Raw genomic sequence first — 22,369 nt, 5'->3', positions numbered from 1 at the left:
TTCTTAAATCAGAGCCCTTGTAGAATCAATCCAAGTAATAATGTTATACTTTGTACTAACATTTTGTAGCAAACCATTACTCCATCACATCAACAAATACTAATGAATCAACCTCTATAGTCGAAAAGTAGTTCCCTATGTTAGAAGTAATTAGGAATTTGATTCAGGGGTAGACGTTTTTTCATGCAGAAAAGGAGACAAGAAATCAGAAGAAGCTAATAAAACCCCAACATAAAGTTTGATCCTCCATGGAGGGATTAGTACTGGTTGTGATAAACCAGTCCCACATTCAAAATTTCAAATATAGATGGATTTTGTTATGAGAATCCAAATGCTGATAATAAATTACTAAACACAGCTTTAACTTGTAGCTGTGATGAAATCAATATGGAATTGAAATTGACAATTTAACCATCATGAAACATAAAAGATTTGGAGTTGAGTTCAGTGATTACCAATTCCAAAGCACAGCGTGCATTGCCATCCTCTCCTTAGCTACCGCCTCGCCTGCAAATAGCGCCACAACTCTGTCATCCGAGACCAGCTCTGCCACCACTTTAGCCCTCACTTTAGACCCCTCACTCTCAACACCATCTCCAACCACCCTGTGAGCTACTCTCACCGCCGCCCCGGCGCTGACATGGCACCGCCCCATTAGCCCCAAGAACAGCCCCTTGGCCGTCTCGGCCCCGGCTGACCCTCCCGCCGCATCGAAATAGGATTCCACCGCGGACAACCAAACGCCCTCCGGAATTCCGGTATTTACCACCATGCCCCTGAGCTCCTTCTCTGCTTCACCGAACCTTCTTAACCCTAACCAGGCCTTCACCGCCATTACTGGCAGACTCGGATGCTGGTTTTTCTCGTCTTCACTCTGTCTCAGAACCCTAACGCACTTGATCACGCTCTCGTACTCTTCTTTCTGTAAATGGACGGCTGAGATGAACCGCAGCGTTTTCCATCTCAATTCTCTCAGATTTCCGTTTCCGACTTTCTCGCACAGATCCAATGCTTCCTTCATCAATTTGAGAGCTTCGGAGAGAGATTCAGTCTCATTCTTCTTCGATAGAAGAGATTTCCCGAAGGCTAAGTACTGGTTAGCGAGCGAACCGTAGTAAGCGGAGCAGAGAAGCAAGGTCTTGGAGCGGCTAAGCAAAGCGACGGCGAGGTTTCGGTCGGAGAGTTCCCAGGCCGTACGAGATCTGGCGAGATTGACATCGAGGAGAAGTTTCGTTGAATCGTCAGCGGAGATGGCGGCGGCGGCGTTGGAGTTAGAGAGAAGATCGGTGGCTTTCTCGAAGCAAGAGGAAGCGAGGTCGAAGCGGCGAAGGTCATGCCAGATGAGGCCGGTTTTGTAGTAGAAGGAAGCGGACTTGATGGACGGAGAAGGAACTCCGGAGACGTTGCCGGCGAGGGAGAGGATATCGGCGGCGATGTGGCGGAGCTTGGCGAGGTCGAGAGACAAAGCAGCAGAAGAAGAAGAAGAAGAAGAGGAGCGGAGTTTGGGATTGAGGTTGGAGAGGTCGACGCAGGAGTTCCAGAGACGGTAACTGAGTTTCCATAGATGGAGGTTGAACTCGGAGGAGAAGGGACCGAGTTGACTCAGCTGAGTGAGGGATTGACGGAGATTGGAGGAGATGGTGTTAGTGTTAGTGTTAGTGTTGTTGAGAGTTGAAGAGAACTGTTCTAAGTGTTTGATTGAAGATTCGATTTGAGAGAGAAGGAGTTGGGAATCTTGTTGGTGTTGAGTTGAAGGTGATGGTGATGATGATATCTCTGCAATTCTCATTTTTTGCCTTTGGCGCCAAATTCACACAGTTTGCCTTTGTCTTTTTCAAAAATTTGAATGAATGCGTCCTATAAATAATAAATATATATATTTAGGCCGAAATACCTAGTTTAGTTTTTTACCCCAAATCTTATCAAAATTTTGTATAACGCCCCATTTATTTTTAAGTAAAATATTTTCAAATGTGTTTTGTTTAATACGTAAAAAAAAAAATCAATTTTAAAATCTAAATTAGCATTAACTATCATTTGTATTAAGATAGTTAGGGTCATATTCTAGAACATCGTGGTCACTCCCAGTGGCCTTTCTATAGTGAGATAAATACTAGGTGAAGGTGAAGTTGGCTTTAATGAGTTTAGTAACCTCAAGTTTATGGTAGTAACCAAATATATTAGTACATTAAGTATTTTTAAATTAATATTAATCAAATCTTTTTAATGATGCATTTTATGAATTTATGAATGTTTTCGTTTAAATTTTTAATAGTAAAAAGAAAACATACAAATGATATCATTTACTAACTAAAAAATGTACAAAGTGACATGATTGGTTAGTTTCACATCAACAACATAATAAGCAAATTCCTAATGATTTTTAGTGATATTGTAGTTAGTACAGATTTTACTCCATATAAGTCTTGATATCTAAAAGATATATAACAGTATTGATAGTTGCTAAATGCTATACTGCAGTTATTACAAATTTATATAATATCTAAAAGCTATATCACAGTATTGATTATTGTTATACTCCTTTTGAGTCACATTAGCGTAGCATTTCGGTCCAATTTGATCAGCTTCAGTCTATTTTAGTCCACTCAATCCATTATAGTCCCATTCGGTCCACTCCACTCCACTTTTGTTCAGTCCATTTCAGTCTATTTTAGTTTATGTCGGTCCATTTGGTCCACTTAGGTCCATTGGGTCCACCTCAGTCAATTTGGTTCACTTTGGTCCATTTCAGTCTAATTCGATCAACTTCAGTCCAATTCAATCTATTTGGTCCATTCTATTCACTTTGGACAATTGGGACTTAAATCGATCCTTTTTGTAGTTTCCTTTTCAGTTGTTTTATTCAAAATTTCATTTTTTTTCTTAATTTTTGGATTGAAAAAGTATTATATCTTATTTTATTTGGGCAAAATTCTTTAGTTTTTGGCTAAAAAATACAAAACAAAAATAGGCGTTATAAATTATAGATATGGACCCTAAAAAAGCAATAAAAAATGATAAATATTCAAAAGATTACCTTAAAATTCAAGTTTCAATAATATAAACACTATACTTTTAATTGAGAAAAAAATATGATACAATTCTAAACTTATATAATAGTTTAAACTTAATTTAACATGTTACATGTGTTCCATGGAATGGGGGTGTACTTTTAAAAAAAAAAAAAATTCTTGGATTTGTTCAAATTAATCAATTGATTATGTTATATTGTTTATATATATAAAAAAAATCATTCTAATAACATGTTCTTCATTTATATAAAACAATATTATAATTGTGTAATTTAAATCTTTATATATATATATATTGTTTTTATTGTTGTTGTTGAATGCAATATATTATATGTTCCATTACATAAAATTTATAAATATATAAAATACTTTTTGATGATTCCTTAGAAATCAGTAGGTCGAAAGTCTCGGGCGTTGATTATCTTAGGGCTTGAGCTTGAAAATACAAATACAAATACTAAGTCAGAGGAGACCAGTGGAGGCCGGCCAAAAGTCCTCCGATGATAAAGTCAGTGGATTTGTGATTCAAGTAAAAAGGAAGTATTCTGGGAAAAGTGTCCGAATGAATACCTTTCTGTAGAAGAACCCTTATATAGTGTTTATCAGAGGTAGTTATCTCTCCAATCGTTGTAGAGTTCGGAGAATCCACAGGTAACTTCCATAACTACCAAGGAAGTTATATCTTTTGGGGTTCGTCTTCTAAAACCGTTAATTGAGGGAGGGATTTGTAGTCTTGGCAGGGAAACAAAAATAGTTCCAAGTATGTTTAAGACATAGTAAGCTCGTCCGACCAACTTTATGGACGGACGAGCTTACCTTTGGACGAGTAAGCCGTATGCCATCCATCACTTCCTTAGGACGAGCTATATGGACGAGTATTGGAGTTGGAGCATTTTTATAACACCATCACTTTTAAATAACACATGCTCTATATAACTTACAAATTTTATATTATATTCTTATAAAATAATTATATTACAGTTTCTCATGCATCGTGTAGATTTGTGACTAATTTAAATAATAGATGAACATCTTTCATTTTTGTAAGGCCACGCTTCCTTCTTCCTACCATCCCTCTTTTTACATAGTTCTTTGAGTCGTATCCCTTTCTACAGTTCAATAGGACACCATTAAAGTATATTATTTCAATCATCAAAAGTTCTAATTTAGTGAAGCAAGATGATTTTTAGCAAATTTTATTCAACATGCAAACAGTTATTGACAAGGATCATAAACTAATCGGGTGCTTCATGTCGCCAAAAGAAAAAAAAATTATTTTTTACTTTTAAGTGGTCTTTGATAATTTGTTGGTTGTGGACAAATACTATCACTGCAATGTGATTAGAAATTGTAAATCATACTGTTTCAAAGTAAAATCAATGGGGCATGTGGTGTAATAACTGCTGCATAGACTAACTGCAAGGCAAGCCCTTACCTAAACACCATTATGAAATTGTACGATTCAAAATAATTCGTGAACAAAGACATGGTTCTTTCTTAATGACATGCATTGCTCTTCCCTGAAAAATTAAATTACAACACTTGAGATGTGTTACCAATGCACAAAACTCAAAACTAAAAATTAATTTTATAAGAAGTTTTCTTAAATTCTTTGGTTTAAGAACAGTGAACAAAAATTCTTTTGTTCTCAAAAATGAATCTAAATATTCAGTCATTAGCATAAATTATTAATATCCCATAAGATTTTTTTTCTTTTGACAAAATTTAATTTGACTTGAAACAGAGTAACCAATGCACTCTTTGGTTGTTAAGGAGACCAATAAAGAGGGGACTTTTTCTTTTAGTTTGATGTTATTCTAATTCATAGCAAGCTAAACTGAACTCAGAAAGCTAAATTTTATTGCCAGGCTCATTTCACATCATGGTTTTTGTTTTCACAAAGGGCCTAGAAAATAAATTCCATTTTAGAAATTTCTCTACCCATATTTTCTCTGTAGCCATCCAAGTTTTTAAGGGACATATATTACATATATTATATATACATTATATAATAATATATGACAAACAATAAAGTTCACATTGAGTTGAGTCACCAATAAGAGCAAAGACAAGAAACTTTTTAGATACAAACGAAAAAGATGATGATAAGAAAGTGAGTACCTTCAATCTTCAGAAGGGGTTTCTTCCACGACTACAATGGCCGCCACCATTTGCATTCCTTCTTGTGTGTGTGTGTGTGTTTTTTTTTTACTCTAGTTAAACTAATGTTTGTTTAGGCATTAATTGTTAAGTCTCAAATAATATTATCATATATATTATCAATTTAAAATAGTAATCAACCAATCACACACAAGAATACAAATATTTACACAGAAAACATTTTTTCCTTGAAATGAAAAACTATGAGACAAACTTCAAATCAATTCACTATTATCAAATCTAAACGCTTTAGTGTATGTCTCACAACCAAAGAAAATCACCTTCTTTTATTTACTCTCACACACACTAATTATTTATCTCGAATGCGACAATATATTGCTCTCTCTCCTCTATTTTCTTCTCCACACACAACTTTATCTCTCTCTCTCTAGGATGTCCTCTTTTTCTAGCACACCTTATGCAACCATTTTTTGCTTCTATAAGCAAGTCAGCCTCCTCTTATTCCTAATCTTATTTGAATTTGGATTCTTTGCCAGTCGCATTAAGTCTCCCATTTGAAATAAGATTCTTGTACATCATAAACTGATTAAATGAGCGCTGATAGGTATGGGAAGGACCTTGGTGCCCACGTGTCGTGCACCCAACATTACTCCGTTATCTTTTAAAATTACGTGGTACTTCCATAGCCATGGATTCAAAATGGACCCTCTAAAAAGAAAGAAGAATAATAAAGTGGGCTGGCAAAAAAGGCAACTTGTTTATAAAAGGATCATTTCCTGTCTCTCTCTTTATTAGTCTCCAGCACTCTGGTTCTGCTTTTTATACTGGAGAGTGGGAAGAGAAAGACTGAAAGAGAGATATGGAGGAGATAAACATTTTGATCACGAGCATCCATTATCGCTGAGGAAGGGACCTGATTGGTTGCATTGCACAGCATGCTTGTTCAACTGGAATGATGGTCAGACCTTGTACATTTGCAGCGAGGGATGTAGTTACGCCCTGCACCAATCATGTGCAATGCTTTCAGCTTCACAAGAGCTGCAAAGCCTCTTTCACCCACCACACATACTTACCATACATCGACAGCTACGTGACAGTATCAATCCCATGTGTGATGCTTGTAGAGAAGAATATTATTGTGATTTTACAAGGTTCATACACAACCTAACCACCAGCATCCATTGCTACTCCTTGAGAACGTGCGCTGAAGGCTAATTTTTTATTGCCCCGTATGTGGAGATTACTTCTTGAATCGAGATACAGCCTATGGTTGCATCCCATGTCTCTTCTTTATCCATAAATCATGTTTTGAGATTAAGTTGCCACTAGAGATCCAACACTTCTATCAACCCCATCTTTTATCCATCTGCACTAATGAATCAGATCAAGGTATTACTTGCAAAGCTTGTTATGAACATCTCAGCAAGCCTCCTAAGTTTTGGTATTATAGCTGTAAACAGTGCTATTGTGTGATGGATATTGATTGCGCTCTATTACCCACCAGGGCCACCACTACTATCAATGAAGACCAGATTCACTACTTCCTGCAGAGACATCCATTGATACTTGGTAAGCACAAGCAGCTGCCGGATGATGAAGAAGAAGTAAATAATTGTTATGTTTGTGGGAAAGGCTGCAATACAGGTCCTACTTATGTTTGTGGAAGAACTTCCTCAGAATACTGTTTAAGGACATTTACTTTCACAAATCATGCCTTGAGTTGCCGCAACAGATCTTCCATCCTTTCCATCCATATCACCCTCTCATCCTGCTCAAGTGCAGTGATATTAGTGAGTCCTATCCTTATTTTGATAAATTATTCATGAATAATGAAAGCTTTTGCAATGCCTGTCGCAAGTTAATCCTTCCTTTCACTTGTGGACAACAAAATAGTCAAAGCATCGCCTACATTTATGAGGATTACAAATGTGATTTCCTCTTGCACGCTGAATGCAGCACTTTAATGTTGCCTGCCATAACATACGAAGGTCACGGTCACCTTCTACAATTCAGGGACCACAATATAGAGGAAAATAAACTTGATTGCAGACTTGCAGTGTTTGCCGATACAATATAATTTGTGAATCATATTCCTTCACTTGTCTCTATTGTGATCTTAATCTCCATCTTACCTGTGGTCCACTACCATATACTTTCAAAATTAAATGTCATCTACATCCCCTTGTCCTTACAAATTCTCCACTTCAAGAGGAAGACAAGGCATACAAATTGTACTGTGATGCTTGTGAGGAAAGAAAGAGACCCATTGTTATCCATCTATCACTGTGCAGAATGTCATTATGTTGCTGAACTTAAATGCGTCATCTCTCGGTAACATAATATATATATAGTATCTTATTATTATTTTTGAAGATCCGAAATTTAAAACCATAACCTACTAGCTATACTAGCGAAGTTCTTTTTTATTTCAGAATTGAAATCACCCTGAGACTTGAGTTGCATTTTAATTATTATCCCTTTACTCTTTATGACTTACAAAAAATAATAATAAGTTTTGACTTATGACAGGGAAAAAATTCCGGATAGCATGTTAAAACATAAATTGTAGTAATGTTAAGTTTTGCAACCATATCAACGATGACTTTTGCACAGCATTGGATAAACACGGCTCGTTAATGTCGTGTGTTTGTAAAATATGGTGGAAACCAGTAACTTACAGAATATATGGCATATTGTAGAATGTGTCATCAAGGCAGAACTTCAAAAACTACTTAATTTCAAGGTTACACATGGCTTATTGAATGTAGGTTCAAACCTAAAAGAGATTTATTTGCAAGCCATTTCTTTAAAATCTTATTCAACTATCTAATTACTAAAGTCAAAACTCATTAATAATGGCTCTGTTATTATTTTTATTAGTCATAGATCCACAGAAATCACAGGAAAATTTCAACCAATTTGTGAAGTTAAGATATGGCCAAAAAAAAAGGGCCATGAAGTTAAATGATTTTTTTTTTTAATAATAAAATATATGAAGATTTTCTCCTTATACAATCCGTAATCTGTTAATCTAGAGACTTCTATTATGCAACAGCATATACTATGTGTACATGTATCTTTTATTAAAATTATCTTGAGAACAGAAGAGAACTAAAATCTCTACTAATCAATATGATATATTTAAATAAGGCTCAAAGCATAGGTACAAAGCAACAATCAATAGAACATTTAAATTGTAATTGCTTTTGATGTTCCTTGTTTGAGATCCTTGGTTTGGGGGGAGGGGGTGTTTCAATAGTTTTGCATTCTTCCTCTGTTGAACATTATACTATTGGTTTGTACTCTTGACTCAATCTCTAGTTGGTTCCTAGGTAATATCATCGCTAAAGGGAGAGTATGGAGACGTAGAATTGAGGAGTACTCTTGGACATTATGGTAAGTTGATTTGTAAAAACACAGCAAAGAAGAAGTCAAGAAAGCTTTGACTTTATTTGATATTTTGGAATCTTGGAGTAAAGATGATATTGAGCAATTGAATAGTGTTTTGAGGGCTCAAGAAAGGAAACAAGTCATTGATAAAGAGGATGACGATGATGAAGAAGACAGTGTCCATGAAGCTTTCCTATTATCTGACAAGGCTTATACACGATTTCTGAAGATTCTTGATCGTGGTGTAAAGATACCTGAACCATTTAATAGTGTACAGGAGATTATCGAGGTTAGCTCTAAGTGGGCTCCTAAAGAAAAGGTTGCCAGTGTCGTAGATTACATGGTTCCTTTCAGGTTGGCCCCTATCCTTAAGCAGTTACTTTCCAAGCACGGGGATATATGTTAGTGTCACATCTATGTTTAGGCCAATGGTGAAAATGTATTTATTTTACATGTTATGTGAGTGTGTGTATATAGCATGATAAACACCATGGTTGTGGATATAACAAAAGATTTGCTTCTCAATTGGTGGACAAGCTTGAAGATCTTACAATTCACAAAATTTAAAATCCAATTTGCTTTTGACCATTTGAAGAGACTTGCGCATGCTTACTACGGTCTTCATGTTAAAATGAAAGCAGACAATGCTCTTGATGAACTTGATAAAAAATTTCAAGCACTTAAAAGATAAACGCAAGTGTATAGTAGCTGCAAAATCCAGCTTAATTGAGGAATGCTTGAGAGAGGCTTTGATTTTAAAGCATGGAAAGTAGGTACCTTTTTGCTTTATAGGTGAGGTTTTTGGCGCTAAAGGAAGGAGAAAGGAGATGTTTTAACTAGTGATCATTGTTTCATGAGATGTGGTTCACAATTGATTGTGCAACATTTGGGTTAGGGGAATGAAATACTAGATTACTAAGTACGTCTTGTATTAGTCTGCCTCATTTATGTGTCGCGGTATTTTTTTAAAGGAAACGTGACTGTCAAAATATATCAAATCATTGCTTATCCTTATACTATTTTAGATCCAAACAAGTCTTTGGTCAATAAACCCATGCACACATCTTTATTGAGGCATTTTGGTTCCTTGTTCTTTCCATTCTTAGAATATTCTGTTGCCAACATATAAACTATTGTTGTAGTTTATCAACCCGAATTATATTATACTAACCTATCCAAAAACAAAGGGAGAAGAAGAAAATATATACTTCACATAACATTACTCTCATGTTAGTGATACAGATTATTTTTAAAAAATCAAGCTTCTTTGGTCAAATTTGTGTTTCATTTCAGGGGAAAAACATTCTAGACCTCTAGCTATATATGAACGTGAGTCATATTCATTTGAAAAGTTTGTTCAAGAGAATCTATTGACTGATATTGAGATAGAAAAATCAAAGGTAACATCAAGCCCCATTATAATAACTAGAAGTCATAAGGTTTCTGGTAACGAAGTTGGGCAGCTGGTAGAGTCATTGCCTAATTTGTGGTCTCACACTAAAAATCTAGATGCACATGATGTTCATTGTCCTCTCAGCCACTCACTGGACTCGAGATCCAAGTCTGTGAAATCAAAGATGGGGAGCAAGGATGATTCAAGCTATATAAGTTCAAACCAAGATCAGCAATTGGCTGGGGAACAACCAACTAATGAGAACGCCCAAATTTCAGAGGAGCCTACAAATGTTCCTGCCCTGCAATTGGTAAAAAAGCTTGGATATGCTTTTGCATGACATTTACATTTTGAGAATTTTTTTTTTTTTTTTGAGAAAGAACATAAGTACTTTTATTAATGTAAATGAGTTGCATCCAAATGTAAAAACAAAACAATATGAGAAGGTACATCTTCCATCCATACTTGTAAATCTGGTATGCTTAAAGTATGTTTCGCCAGATAATGAGCCACACTATTGCCGTTTCTCTTTACATGAGAATACAACACTCTTTGAAAATGATTCGAGTAAACTTTCACATCCTCCACCAGTAGACCCAATGGGCATAGGTTCTGCTCTTATGACTTCAAAGCTTGAATCAAACCAAGGGTATCACCTTCTAGTATAACATTTTGGAACCCTAACTCATGAGCGAACATCAAGGCTTTCTGAGCAGCCAATGCTTCTGTCTCCTACGCCTTATACGCCTAAAACATCTTCTCTAAACATGAAGCTAAAATAGCCCTATTGTTATCCCTTATTACAACTCCAACACCTGACTGATTTAATTCACCAAAGACTGCTCCATCAAAGTTAACTTTCACAAAACCAACTTGAAGTACTCTCCATCTGTTTCCTCCATTTCCATTGCTCCTCACCTGTATACCTGAAGCTTCTGTGTTGGCTCTTTATTGCGCCAACATTTCTGCTGTCTGTTCAGCAACTTGGTGCAGCGGACTAGCTTGTAGATTGAGCCTCACCTTGTTCCTTTGATTCCAAACAGTCCAAGCCGTGTATGCTAGCAGCTCCAGTGGCTTTCTGTAAGGTTGAATTTATTCAATCATGTGTTGGCTTTATTCTGTACAAAATTTGCTTGTAATTTAGCAATTAGATACCCTGTATTTAGGTGGGATTTATGTAAGAGTAGTGTGTGAGAGAATGTGAAGAAAACTTAAGATGTGTGAAATTCAAAGGAGTCTCACAACTAGATCTCGTGACTGGCTTGCGACTGGCAAGTCGCCAGAATGGCACACGTGTGAAGTATGCAAGGGAGTTGAAGGGTCACGATAGCTGAAGCACTACAGGACAAAACTTCCAGTCTGGCTAGGTAATTAGCTTGCGACTCGTTCCAGTCACGAGGTTGAGTCACTAGAATGCCCTGTTTGATGAAAATTGACTTTTTGCATTCCTCATATACACTACTATAAATACCCTTATACCCACGAAATGTAGAGAACTTCCAGAGAGAATTTTGAGAGAAAAACCCTAGAGAAAAAAAAAATTGACTCATCCACAATCTTTATCATTTGATTCACCAAATTCCTCTACTCTCACCATCTCCATTGATATATCCTTGAGAGGTACATTTGCCAAATCCTTATCTCACCATACCCATATCAGTGAGGAGGTGTTTTGGTGTTTGGGAAGCAGTTTAGAGAGGACCAATTCATTTGGTTAATGCAATGGGCTTATTGCGGGATCTGGTAAGCTAGAGAAGACAAGGTTCGACGTAACCCTGTTGGAGTAAGAAGCTTGGAGGACTTAAGTGCACTGGGTAGATTAGGCTTGAAGGGTCTTTTGCTATTCATGTATCACAACTTCATTCTCTAGTAGATTATTGATCGATTGGAGGGTGGCAGAGAGGTTTTTTGCCGGGTACTTAGGTTTCCTCTTCGATAACACATCACCGTGTTATCTTTGTGTTTGCAACTCTCTTTCCTTTCTCTTTACCTTTTAATTGTTGCTGTGTTTGTAATTAATTATGGTTTAGAGTGTGTTACCAATTTGGATATAGCTTATATTTCATATTCCGCATATATATTCTTTGATTATAAGCTTGTGTTGGCAATTTTGTATTTGGGGGTCTAAACGTTCATTGGTGTTTTATACACTATTTGAACTTTCATTTTCCTTCCTCTATCATCCATGACAGCAGCTCCTTTACACATGTGAAATCAATTTCATACCTAAACCCCCATTTTTCCAGATCAGCCCACACAACATCCAGCTCCGGACATTACCACAAAGCATGCACCGAATCCTCTACTGCCAGTTTACATCTTTCACAGATTGGGTCCTCTAAAATTTCCTTTGCATCAATGCTTGTTAGGTTGGAAGTACATTATGGCAAGCTCTCCAAAGAAATTTTTTTATCTTTGGTGGAGCTTGCATCTGCCATACTTCCTTCCAAACCCGCTTATGACAGATTAGAGGTGTATGAGCATTTAATTGCAGCTCCTCTTCTTTAAGGAATCTATATCCGAACTTGCAAGAGTAATTTCCTGAGGTAGAGTAAGGCCAATACAAAGTGTCTTCTATCACGTGTTAACTAAGGGGAATTTTCTTGATCAACTCAGCATCCTCTTCCACAAATAATCCATCCACCATCTCTTCATTCCATCTTCTTGTGCTTGGGTCAATAAGTGAGTCAACGGTATGATTTTCGAAACTCTCCAATGGGCAAGTAGGTTGATGCATTGGGTGTTTTCTTGGCAGCCAATGTTTCTGCCAAATATTTATTTTTTCTCCACTTCCTACCCTCCATAATGCCCCCATTTGAATGATGTCTCATCCTCTAAGTATACTCTTCCAAGCATAAGACCCCATCCTTGAGTCGACAGCCTCCATGAGTGATAAATTAGGTAAGAAACGAGATTTAAACACTTTGTAGAAGAGTGAGGTTTTATTATGCAAGAGTCGCCATGCTTGCTTTGCTAGAAGTGAATCATTGAACATAGTAAGATCTCGAAAGGCCATACCTCCAACAGTCTTAGATTTTGTCATCTCTTCCCATTTAACCCAATGAATTTTCCTACAGTCGCCCTTTTGGCCCCACCAAAATCTTTTGATTAGAGCCTCAATTTCATTGTACAAACTCACTGGCAATTTAAAACATCCTATAGTGTAAATGGGGATGGCTTATATGACCACCCTTAAGAGCACTTCCCTTCCAGCTTGTGAAAGTAATTTTGCTTCCCACCCTTGAAGTTTCCGCCAAACCTTCTCCTTAATGTAGTTAAAACTTTCTTTCTTTCCTTTCCCAACTAAGGAGGGAAACCCGAGGTATTTTTCATACAGCAAGATTTCTGGAACACCTATGGCTGCCTTGATTCCATGCTTCACCTCCTCCAGAATAGACTCTAAAGAACAAGGAGGTTTTACTCCTATTCATTTTTTGACCCGAGGCCTCTTCATACTCTTTTAGCATCTCCAAGACATTGTCACACTCCTCTATTGTTGCCCTGCAAAAAATAAGACTATCATCTACAAAAAGCAGATGCGTTAGTTTTGGGCCCCTCCTACAAAGGGAGTAGCCATGGATATCACCTTGTAATTCCACATTTTTAATTAAACCATTCAGCCCCTCCGTACAAAGAAGGAATAAGAAGGGGGAAAGTGGGTCTCCCTGCCTAATCCTCCTTGTAGGAAAAATCATCTTACATGGTTCTTCATTTACCAAGGCCAAATATGATACTGTTTTCACACAACCCATTACAAGATTTATCCACCTCTCCCTAAAACCCATCTTCCTCATTATCCTCTCTAAATAATACCACTACACCTGGTCGTACGCCTTACTCATATCCAATTTTAGTGCCATATAACCATAATTACCCCCCTTATAGTTTTGTAAACTATGCAAGGTCTCAAAGGCCACCAAAATATTATCAGAAATTAATCTACCCTTAGTGAAGGCTGATTGGTGTTCTGTGATAATGGATGGGAGTAATTTTTTGAGGCGATTTGTAAGAACTTTGGAGTGAATTTTGTAAAGGACATTACATAGGCTGATCGGGTGAAATTGGTGTGTATATTCAGGAGAGTTTATTTTTGGAACAAGTGCGATAAAAGTATTGTTTAGGAGAGTAGGTAGAGTGCCTGAGTTCAACCATGACAAGATGGATGAGGTGACATCATGATTTACCGTGTTTCAAAAATGTTGATAAAAGAGTAAAGGCATACTATCTGGACCAAGTGCCTTGAGGGGCACCATTTGTTGGAGGGCAGTAGCTACTTCACTTGCTTCAAACTCTCTACATAAACTTTCATTTATCTTTCATCAATCACTTTAGGCACACAATCTAAGATGCCTGTGGAAACCCTCGCATCTGTTAAGGCAAAAAGAGACTTGTAATAGTTCACCATAACTTCCCCAATATCCTCCTGTCTAGTTCTCCACACACCCCCCCTCATCCCTAATACCTTCCATTGAGTTTTTCCTGAATCTCCTTGTGGCACAACAATGGAAATATTTTGTATTTTTATCCCCTTGATTTGCCCATAGAATTCGTGATCATTGAGCCCACATTGTAGCTTCCCTATCTTACAACACCTCAATCTCCTTTTTAATTTGTCTCACCCTAAAATTGTTCCCACTAACCATGGCTGCCCTCTCTTCTCTAGCTAGGTCCTTTTTCAAATGATTTGATTCCATTCTCACATTCCCAAACACATTTTTCTCCCATTGCCCTCTAAATCGATTTCACTCCCACTGCCCCAAGCCGAAACTACCACCTCCTCACAACTGGAATTTAAGAGCCACATCTGTTCGAATAAAAAAAAAAATTCCAGCTAGGTGGGTTCAAACTTGATAGTGATATAAGAATTGGAATATGATCTGATGAATTACAAAACAAATGGTACACCCTTAAACCTCCAAATTTCATGAACCAACTATTATTTACCAAACTCCTATCAAGCCTCTCCCAAATTGAAACTCCATTTTCAAAGTGCTTGCTCCAAGTATATTTAGAGCCCTCAAATCCCAAGTCCATGAAACCACATTCATCAATAACCTCCCTAAATTGCTACATCTGTTTATAGGGCCTTCTTCCACCCCCAAGTTTCTCATCTTGTCGATAATTTCATTAACATCCCCGTAACAAAGCCATGGCTTTTCAAGTCATGAGTTCAATGCCCTAAGCTTGGTCCAAGCTTCATGACGTCTCCTTGTACGCAGGTTCCCAAGCCCATTACAGTTCCATACTAAACAACCGATTGCTGTTAGCGAGGCTGAACATCAGCTCTCGCCTTTAAAAAAGTTTTGTTTTCTTCACTGAGGGCTACTTGGAATCGCTTTGCTGAAACTTCACAGTGATCTACCTCTATTCCAGCCATTCTCTTCCTCCCTTGTGACTAAAAACCTACTGTCGTGATATCTCTAGGCTTTTTTCTTTCTCTGAGTGTCCAAGTAGATAATGCACGTGAATTAGGTGATTTGTGAGCCCTACTTTCCTTAGCAACACGTGACTTGTTGAGTTTTGGAGTCTCACTTAAGTTGTCACATGCATTAGAGCTTCTTGTCACATTCCTTCCCAATCCCAATAGATTAGCAGCCCCAAACTCTTGAGCCAGACTTAATTCCTCATTACTTACCTCACCAGCAATTTCAGTTTCCTTAGGAGTCTTCAATTCCTCAGCAATTATCTCCTTAAATATGTTTTGATTGACCAAATCTTCCCTATTAATCCTATCCCCTTCATTATGCCTTAATGATACATTTATTCCCTCGACTTCAATACTGATATTATTGCTAGCCGTTACTCCTTGTGGCTGCCCCGGTGCTCTTCCTCTACCATAATCAGAATTCCAAACTGAATCAATATCCCCTGGTGTACCTGAACTCCTCTTCTTCTTCTCGGCATAAAACCCAGGGACTAGTATTACACTTTGTCTTGCAGCAACAAATGGTGGAGCTCTGAAATATGGACCAAATTCACGTTGCTCTGGTGTAAGAGTTCCTTCACTATCAATCCACAACTCACAGTCTCTATCATCGTGAGTGAGTCGTCCACACTAGTAGCACATATTCAGCAACCTCTCATACTTGAACAATATCCACACCTGCTTACCTCCTTCACCTACAGAAATCAGTCTACCACGATACAATGGTAATGACAGATCAATGGAGGCCTAAATTCGGATAAAATGACCACCATCAAATAATTTTGGATCCGTCGGCGTGAAAACCTCCCCCAAAACACTACCAATTTTCTTCGTAGCCTCTAATGTCACAAATTTCATGGGAATACCATGTAGTTGGACCCATAGTTTCGTCTTCTCAAACCTTATATCCCAAAGTGAGGACTCGTTCTCATATCGACTCATTACCACCAGGTGTTTATTGAAAGTCCATGGCTCTCCCTCTAAAATTCTATCCACATCCTCCCTATTATCAAAGGTGAACAGAATTTTGTGATCTCTTAAACTCTAGATCTTGAAACCGTTCTTAGCTCTCCACAGCGGGTTAAACGTCTTCGCTATGACCTCCATGTTATTGGCTCGCTTTGTTAGAAACTTTGCAACAATGGAAAACTTCTCATTACTATCATCATCAAGCAAACAACACCCCAGTCCCTCTCTATCTGACAGCGTAAGCCGATTCCATGACTGAGCCAAATCATCCGTCCTCACACTCGCAAAAACTGTTTCCCACACCCCCAAAAAAGAACCCAACAAGCCAAGAAGCAACAGTGTTACTCCCAGGATACTCAGCACCTTTGTCGAAGGGACACTCAAATTCTACTGTGAAAGAGAAGTTTGAGAGAAAACCCAACTTCTACTTACAAAGAAACTAGTTTTTTTTTTAGAAATTGAATCACTTTTTTGGGGAATTTGGACATAAAAATGAAATGAAATGATTTGTTTTTTCCCCTTTTAAAAATGTAAATGAAATAAGTCCATATTATCACTCATAGTGTGTTCAAGGTGACATTATGTAATAAAAAAAATGATATTATCACCATTTTATGATATAATTGGATCCAAAGTACCTATTGAAACCACTAAAATAATACTAGATTTTATTAAGAGAAATGATATGTCAACAATATTTTTACAATAAATCCTAAGTGACAAGTTGTAACTAGTTGTTATTGTTGGGGAAAAAAAGTAATCTTAGCGTTAGTTTGAAATTTGAACCAATAACAACTAACCACCTATGATTTGTTCTAAAAATGTTGTAGACGTAGTATATCTTTTTTATTAATAAATAAATAAACACTAAAATTTACAAGAAACAAAAAAAAAACAAAAAAACTGAAAACAAAAAACAAAAAACATAGAAACCATATTTTTGGAATGCACCAGCAAAACTTCATCAGAATACTTTCTAGAAACCGTTCTCATTAGTTTCCCATTAGGTGCCATATTCGCCAGCCGTTGAAGCATTTCAGCACAGAAGATGACTTCTTTTTTCGAATGAGATTGATTGGTGTTAAGAAATCTCCTCTTGGAACTGTGGCTTTTCTTTAGCATGCACATTGCAGCATAAATGGCAGAGACAGCAAGTGTGCATGGAGAGTAACTGATAGTAGCATGGTAATCGTTAAGGGCCACTTCACCAAAAAAGAATGCCATATGCTTGAATTCTCGATCAAAATACCCGCAAGAATCTAAAATTTCAACCAAGAAGAAATGGATGGTTGGAACTAATAACTTCCACCCCAATTTTTGAAGAATATTTTTTTCCATAGCAATTATCTGTTGTTGACTGTAATTACTACCGACCCCATTCTCCATTAAGGTAAGAGCACAAGGAAACCGTCTCTCCTCAAACTTAGAGGCAATGACTAATGCAACAATAGCCACCATTTTCAAGTCATGTTTAGACAACACAAGCTCAACGGACAGGAAACGATCGAAAATATTGACGGCGAGAAAGAGAGTCGGTTGTGTAAGAGGGAGAGAAAAATGGAGGGACGTCAACCAATCAACCATAGAGTCTCTTAGGTACTCAGTAACATGAGGTTGGAAACTCAAGAAGTTAGTGTTGAGTTGATTCTGCTTCTCTATGTGTTTGTAAAAGGCATACGTATTTTGACGTTGTTCTTGTTCTAGTGCTACGTTATTGTGGGTATGATGTTGCACCTTCTTCTTCTTCAAACAGCCCAGGAGATTAGAAAAAATAGTCATGGGTTGTTGAAGTTGAAATACACAGATCAAAGTGGGTTTCGAAGGAAGAAGAAGCGCAAATCTGCTCTGTAATCTCAAGCAGATTTTAAAAAAGATAATGTAAAATTTATTCAATGCAATGTAAACTTATAAATACCCAACAATTGTTTCCTTTTAGTATTCGGACTTCCTAATGAAACTCGTTCACCGACTCAACTATCAACAATCCAAGAAAGAGACGACGTCGTTCTTTATTATTTAACGTAGTAGGGTTTTTATTTTGGATATTTTTGTTTAAGTTGGGCTCAAATATGGGTTTAGTTAGACATAGGCCCACTTTGAACAGGTCTGAGCCCAAGGGATTTAGTTTAAGTTTGAGAGAGTTTCAGTCGAACCTGGGTTATTGAGAGACACGGTTTGGATATAATTCACCTAACCCAACTCTATTTTATGGGAGGTGGGCCAGGGTGAGCATTTGGAGGGTTTGGTTTCGGATTTGATTGGGTATGTGCTTTGCGTTTGTTGTGCCATGACGAGGTTGTGTCTGTGTAAATTCGGATAGTGAAGTCTGAGAATTTGAGTTGTGCGTGTTGGTTGCTGTTTCCTCTTGTATTCGTAGTATTGAGCTGATTTGTTTCCTCTGTTTCCATAACAAGATGATGTCTGCGAGTCCTTGAGAAACAGAGCTGATGCAGAGAGGTGTTGAGCAAAGAATGTTGGGTTTTTATTTTTTTTTATTTTTTTGGACAGCTTTAAAAAAAAAAAAAAAAAAAAGCAATGAATGTTGTGCTTGAGCAATGTGTTATGTGTGGTATAAAAAAAAAAAGAAACAAAACTGTATTAATTAGTCTAATATTAATTTCTAAAAAGAACAATTAGTCTTTTAAAAGTTTATTTGGTAAAGATGTATAATATAGGTCCGGTTAATGTGTGTCCTTAGGGCACACATTAAGCTTCCTATTTTTGGAAATATTTTCTTGAAAATTGAAAAAGTTGTCACTACTTTTTCAATTCTCGAGAAAATTTTTTCCAAAAATAAAAATTAATGTGTGTCCTGAAGGCACATATTAGTAAAATTCATATATATATATATTTATATATCGATATCTTGACAAAAAGAGCTTTTGATACAAAATTGAATTGCATTTGTCTCTTTGATTTTGCATTCATGTCATGATTGGCTAAAAATAAAACATGGTTCTCAATTTAGAATTCAAGTGATAAAAGAGAAAAGCAGGTAAAAGGAGGGTAGAGAAGGGAAAGTTCATTGAGTAATCCTCTAGTTCTTTTATCGCTGAGTCTTTTGCCCTTCTTGCTTTTCCTTTTGATATAGTTGTCCCTTTGCTCTCTCTTGCTACAATTATCACCCTCATTCACTCCCCAGACCTCATCACAACATCACATCCCTTGCCTTTGGATTCATACCAAGGTGGATGTTATAGTTTGTAACATTCTTTGCGGTACCTTAGTTAGACTAGTGCACTTTTGGTGGATAACAATATTACAAGTACAATCATTCCGACATCTAACTTCACAACTTACTAACTTGTGCGATTGTGGGTGATCGACAAAAAGTGGTGGGTCGCATAAGTCAGTAGTGGACAAAAAATATCAATTACTCACAATCGTACAAGTCAACAAATTATAAAATTGAGTGTGCGATTATTTTAATTTGAATATCAATTGGCCACATCATCACTGAACCCCTCCTAAGAGTAATCAATAAAGGAGAAAAACCAAAAGTTGAATGCATTCTTATTCCAAACTTTTTTTTTTTTTTTTTTGGGTGATATATGAAATCTTATGCCAAACTCTAAAATGCACTTTCTATAAGGTGACATATTTTTATTGAAATTAGTCCATATTATCACTCAACGTGTGCTCAAGGTGACATTACGTTATAAAAAAAAAAAAAAATGATATTATCACCTTGTTGGCGATATCATTGTATCCAAATTACATATTGAAACCACTGAAATAATACTAGACTCTATTAATTAAAAAAAAAAAAAAAAAAAGCACTAAAATTTACAAGAAACAAAAAAACAGAAAACATAGAAACTAGAGTTACTACTTTTTGGAATGTAATATCAATATTTGATCAGAATACTTCTCAGCAAGGGTTATCATCAGTTTCCCAGTGGGTGCCATTCTCGCCAACCGTTGAAGCATTCCAGCACAGAAGGTGATTTCTCCTTTAGAATGAGATTGATTGGTGTTAAGAAATTTCTGCTTGGAATCATCATCGCTTTTCTTTAGCACGCACATTGCAGCATAAATGGCAGAGACAGCAAGTGTGGATGGTGAGTAACTGATAGTAGCATGGTAATTGTTAAGTGCCACTTCACCAAAAAAGAATGCCATATCCTTGAATTCTTGATCACGGTACTCACAAGATTCGAAAATTTCAACCAAAAAGGAATGGATAGTAGGAACCAATAACTTCCACCCCAATTTTTGAAGAACGTTTTTTTCGATGGCATCAATCTGCTGTTGACTGCAACCATCCTCATCCTCCTCCATTAAATTAAGGGCAGAAGGAGACCAGTTCTCCTCAAATTTACAGGCAATGACTAATGCAACAATAGCCACCTGTTTCAAGTCATGTTCAGACGACACAACCTCAACAGAGAGGAAACGGTCGACAATATTGACAGCGAGAAACAGAGTCGGTTGCAAAAGATCAAGAGAAAAATGGAGGGACGTCAACCAATCAACCAGAGAGTTTCTTACATACACAGAAACTTGAGGTTGGAAACTCAAGAAGTCAGTGCTGAGTTGATTCTGGGTCTCAATGCGTTTGTAAAAGGCGTACATACTTTCTTCTTGCTCTTGATCTAGTGCTACGTTGTTGTTGTCGGTATGATGGTGCACCTTGTTCTTGAAACAACCAAGGAGTTTAGCAATAATGCGTTTGTAAAAGGCGTACATACTTTCTTCTTGTTCTACGTTGTTGTTGTCGGTATGATGGTGCACCTTGTTCTTGGAACAACCAAGGAGTTTAGCAATAATAGCCATGAATGAGGGTCACAGATCAGAGAGAGTAAGAAAGGGTTTTGAAGGAAGAAGAAGAAGTAGCGTAAATCAGATGGGTGAAGGAGACGTTGTGGATACTGGAATTTCAATATATAAAAAATGTAGTCTCTATGCAAAGCATTGCAATCTTATAAATACCCAACAATTGTTTCCTTTTGCTATTCGGAATTCAGAAATCCTAAACAAACTCGGTAAATGATCACCGCCTCAACGGCTACTTTTTAGAGTAAAACGTAAGAAAGATGAGGCGGTGAACAAAATCCGAGTGTGATTAGGAATTCCGAATTCGAATTCTTAGGCGGTGAACAATGTAACCTTTTGTTGTTGCACTCTGTTTCTGGTTTTATCTCAAAAGGAAGGGGTTTTTTTTCTTTTTTCTTTTTTTCTTTTACAACAGAGCAAACGACGGCGTTCTTTATCCATTAATTAGTACAGCTTTTAAAAAAAAAATTATAAAAAAAATCTATCCTCTAGACTCCTTTCCTCGTCGGCCCTTTTATCGTTAGAATTCTGAGTTTTTATTTCTTTTTTTTTTAGGGAAAAATTTCTGAATTTATTAGAAGTGTGATTTTTTTTAGGAGACTCCTTTTAAGGGCTACTGATCATCTGATCCTGGTTCAAACTTACTCAGGAATAGAAAAAGAGTTGCAGAGGGAATAAATAGGAACAAAAGGACTAAGATATTTTAAGTTCCAAGTATTTTGGCTCATTTAGATGTCAAACACAACAATCAGAATGAAAAATGTTTTGATATAGCCTCCATTTCTTAAATCAGAGCCCTTGTAGTTGTAGAACCAATCCAAGTAACAATGTTATACTTTGTACTAACATTTTGTAGCAAACCACTACTCCATCACATCAACAAATACTAATGAATCAACTTCTATAGTCGAAAAGTAGTTCCTTATGTTAGCAGTAATTAGAAATTTGATTCAGGGGTAGACGTTTTTTCATGCAGCAAAGGAGACAAGAAATCAGAAGAAGCCAATAAAATCCCAACATAAAGTTTGATCCTCCATGGAGGGATTAGTACTGATTTTGATAAAATCCCAAGAAATCCTAACATTTTGTAGCAAACCACTACTCCATCACATCAACAAATACTAATGAATCAACTTCTATAGTCGAAAAGTAGTTCCTTATGTTAGCAGTAATTAGGAATTTGATTCAGGGGTAGACGTTTTTTCATGCAGCAAAGGAGACAAGAAATCAGAAGAAGCCAATAAAATCCCAACATAAAGTTTG

At 36.8% G+C, this 22,369-nt stretch overlaps 1 protein-coding gene across 2 annotated transcripts in view; it reads right to left on the bottom strand.

The window, feature by feature from the left end:
* LOC126698779 (TPR repeat-containing protein ZIP4-like) overlaps window positions 1–22,369 on the bottom strand; it is an 84,744-nt gene that overhangs the window by 5,662 nt on the left and 56,713 nt on the right. Inside the window, exon 2 of one of the 2 annotated variants that reach the window (XM_050396210.1) lies at window positions 456–1,646. The exons of the other annotated variant lie outside the window; for it this stretch is intronic. Coding sequence (XP_050252167.1) covers window positions 456–1,646 — 1,191 coding nt within the window. The remainder of the gene's footprint in view (window positions 1–455; window positions 1,647–22,369) is intronic. 2 annotated transcript variants of the gene reach the window in all.

This window comes from Quercus robur, chromosome 9 (genome assembly GCF_932294415.1).
Source record: "Quercus robur chromosome 9, dhQueRobu3.1, whole genome shotgun sequence".
Taxonomy (NCBI): Eukaryota; Viridiplantae; Streptophyta; class Magnoliopsida; order Fagales; family Fagaceae; genus Quercus; species Quercus robur.
This window is presented reverse-complemented; position numbering and strand designations above follow the sequence as displayed.